The sequence below is a fragment of the Gracilinanus agilis genome, chromosome 6 (assembly GCF_016433145.1).
Source record: "Gracilinanus agilis isolate LMUSP501 chromosome 6, AgileGrace, whole genome shotgun sequence".
Lineage (NCBI taxonomy): Eukaryota > Metazoa > Chordata > Mammalia > Didelphimorphia > Didelphidae > Gracilinanus > Gracilinanus agilis.
Window position 1 is genome coordinate 44,360,882 of NC_058135.1, and position 2,531 is coordinate 44,363,412.

Sequence of the window (2,531 nt, forward strand, 5' to 3'; positions counted from 1 at the left end):
AGAGAGAGAGAGAGAGAGAGAGAGAGAGAGAGAGAGAGAGAGAGAGAGAGAGAGAGAGAGAGAGAGAAAGGAAAAAAAAGAAGGAACCATAAAAAATTACTATCATGACAGGGAAAAACAAAACACAAACTCAGAAGAGGACAACAATACCAAAATGGTTATATGTGAAGTCTCCAAGAAAAATGTGAATTAGTGTCAGGCCCAATAAGAATTTCGGGGGGGGGGGGATTTTTTAAAGAATTTCTAGAAGACTTAAAAAAAAGATTTTTAAAAATGAAATAAGAGGTAAAGAAGAAAAATTGAGAAAAGAAATGAGAATGATATAAAAGAATCATGGGGGGAAGGCAATAGCTTAGCAAATAAAATATAAGAAATAGGGAAAATGTACAAAATTCATTGAAGAAAATAGCTCCTTAAAAAGTAGAATTGACAGTTCAGAGCTGCCATCTCAGAGACTTGATTTACTGGTACGCCCCACCCATTACTGCTTAATCTGCAAAAATGTCTGAGAAACCAGATATGGCTGAGATTCAAAAATCCCATAAGTCTAAATTGAAGAAGACAGAAACACGAAAGAAAAATCCAGTGCCTTCAAAAGTAGAACAGGAAAAGGAAGCGGGTATAATGATTTCATAATGAATTCTGCCCTGCCACTATGCACCGTACATTTCACAAGCACTGCCATCTTAATTTTGCTTCTTTTAGCTGTTTAACTTTTTAAGATGCAAAGAGATTGGGTAAAGTTTAAATGACTATTGAACCTTTCAACATCAAAAAGAATAAAGAACTACTCATATTGAATTGAATGAAGGCCCAGTTGGCTACCTCTTTCCATCTGCCAGTCCTGGCTAATTCAGTTCCTTGGGGCATTAAAAAAAAAAAAAAAAAGAGCTTGCATGTTGGTGAAAAGAAGAACATGGGTGGAATTATAATAAATCTTGTTAACAGTAAAATGCAAAGCTGTACTAAGGTCCTGGAAAGCTGTAAAATGCAGTCAATCAGAGTACCATTTTTTTTTGTTCAAACGATTATAATTATTGGAATGCACAATTTTCAAAATATGCAGACAAAAAATTTTAAAACCTGGAAAAAAGTAGAATACACTAAATGGAAAAGGAGATACAAAAACTCACTGAAGAAATAATTTCTTAAAAATTAGAAATCATCAATGAAATGAACAAAATGTTAGCAAATAATAAAAAAGGAGAAAATGTAAATTAGAACATTACAAATTTAAAAGTTACTATGTATCTCCAGTTGTCTGGTTCATTAATGTACAAATTCCTGTCCCTCCATCAGATAGATGTGCTCCTCAGTTTCTCCCATTCACAGAAAAAAGTGCTATTCTCCATTTGTCAAGCTACTAAGTGGTGTTGCATTAAAGCTACATGTCAATCTCAAAAAAAAAAAAAGTTACTATGTATGACAATGACAAAAACATTTAAGACCATCATGAGGGAATAATACTATGAACAGTTTATAGCCTAAGAAATTTGAGAACTTAGAGAAAATAGGTGGTTACAAAAATAGAAATAATCTGAAACTGACACAACAGGAAATTAATAATTTAAACAGAACAATCTGGGAGAAAGAAATAAAACAACTCATCAATTAATTATCCCAGTTTTTAAAAAATCCACCTGGCATAGATGGATTCACAAGTTAATTCCTTCAAATCTTTTAAGAACAAAAAAAATCATAATAATATATAGATTTGTTTTTAAATACAGAGAAAGATGGGATGCTACTACCTATAACTTCTGTAGCTTGTTATCCCCTCTGTCAAGGACATGCTTAGCTACTTAAGATGAAATTCTCCCATCTATTATGGCCTGAAGGAGGTTTTTGTCTTAAAGGAACAGTGTTGTTTTTTCTCCTAGTCTGGAGATGGTATCACCATAGATAGTACTGTGCAACCAGTCATTGGAATAAGAAAATATTTTGCATGTTCAATATTGTAAGAGGAGAGAGAGAGAGAGAGAGAGAGAGAGAGAGAGAGAGAGAGAGAGAGGACAGCAGAGGAGAAAAGAAACAGGGCGAGTGGCATAGAGGTGACTGGCTGACACAGTTTTGGATAGTTATACTCTTGTGGTTGCAACCATTGCCCCTGCCTACTGGGACAGTGATTAGGGGTGTGTCTGGAGTAGACTGATCCTAGGGGATCTTTTCTCTTCTGGTTAAAGATGGTAAGCTGTCAAATTCCAATTTCCTCTCTCCCTCTCCAATTCTTGCTTCCTGAGAAGGCTGATGTTAAACTATTTTTCCTGTTTTCTATATTTATAATTTCTGCTTTAATTAGTATTCATGCCAGTTTACCCTAAATAAAGAAATAAAGATACTTTAGCATTTATAATTGGGGGATTTTAAAAAAAGAAATGGACCGGTCAGGGGGAAGAGAGACAGAAACAGAGACAGAGGGGGGAGAGAAAGAGGGGGAGAGAGAGGGAAAAAGAAGGAGGGAGAAAAGGAGCAAGGGATAGAGAGAAGGAAAGAGAGTAGAGTGAGAGAGGGACATAGAATGAGGAGAGAGG

At 35.2% G+C, this 2,531-nt stretch overlaps 1 protein-coding gene across 1 annotated transcript; it reads left to right on the forward strand.

The window, feature by feature from the left end:
- Positions 1–501: 501 nt before the first annotated feature.
- Positions 502–636, forward strand: LOC123252227 (thymosin beta-4-like). Its single transcript, XM_044681622.1, has one exon. The coding sequence runs from the start codon at positions 502–504 to the stop codon at positions 634–636; it is 135 nt and encodes a 44-aa protein (XP_044537557.1).
- The last annotated feature ends 1,895 nt before the right edge of the window (positions 637–2,531 follow it).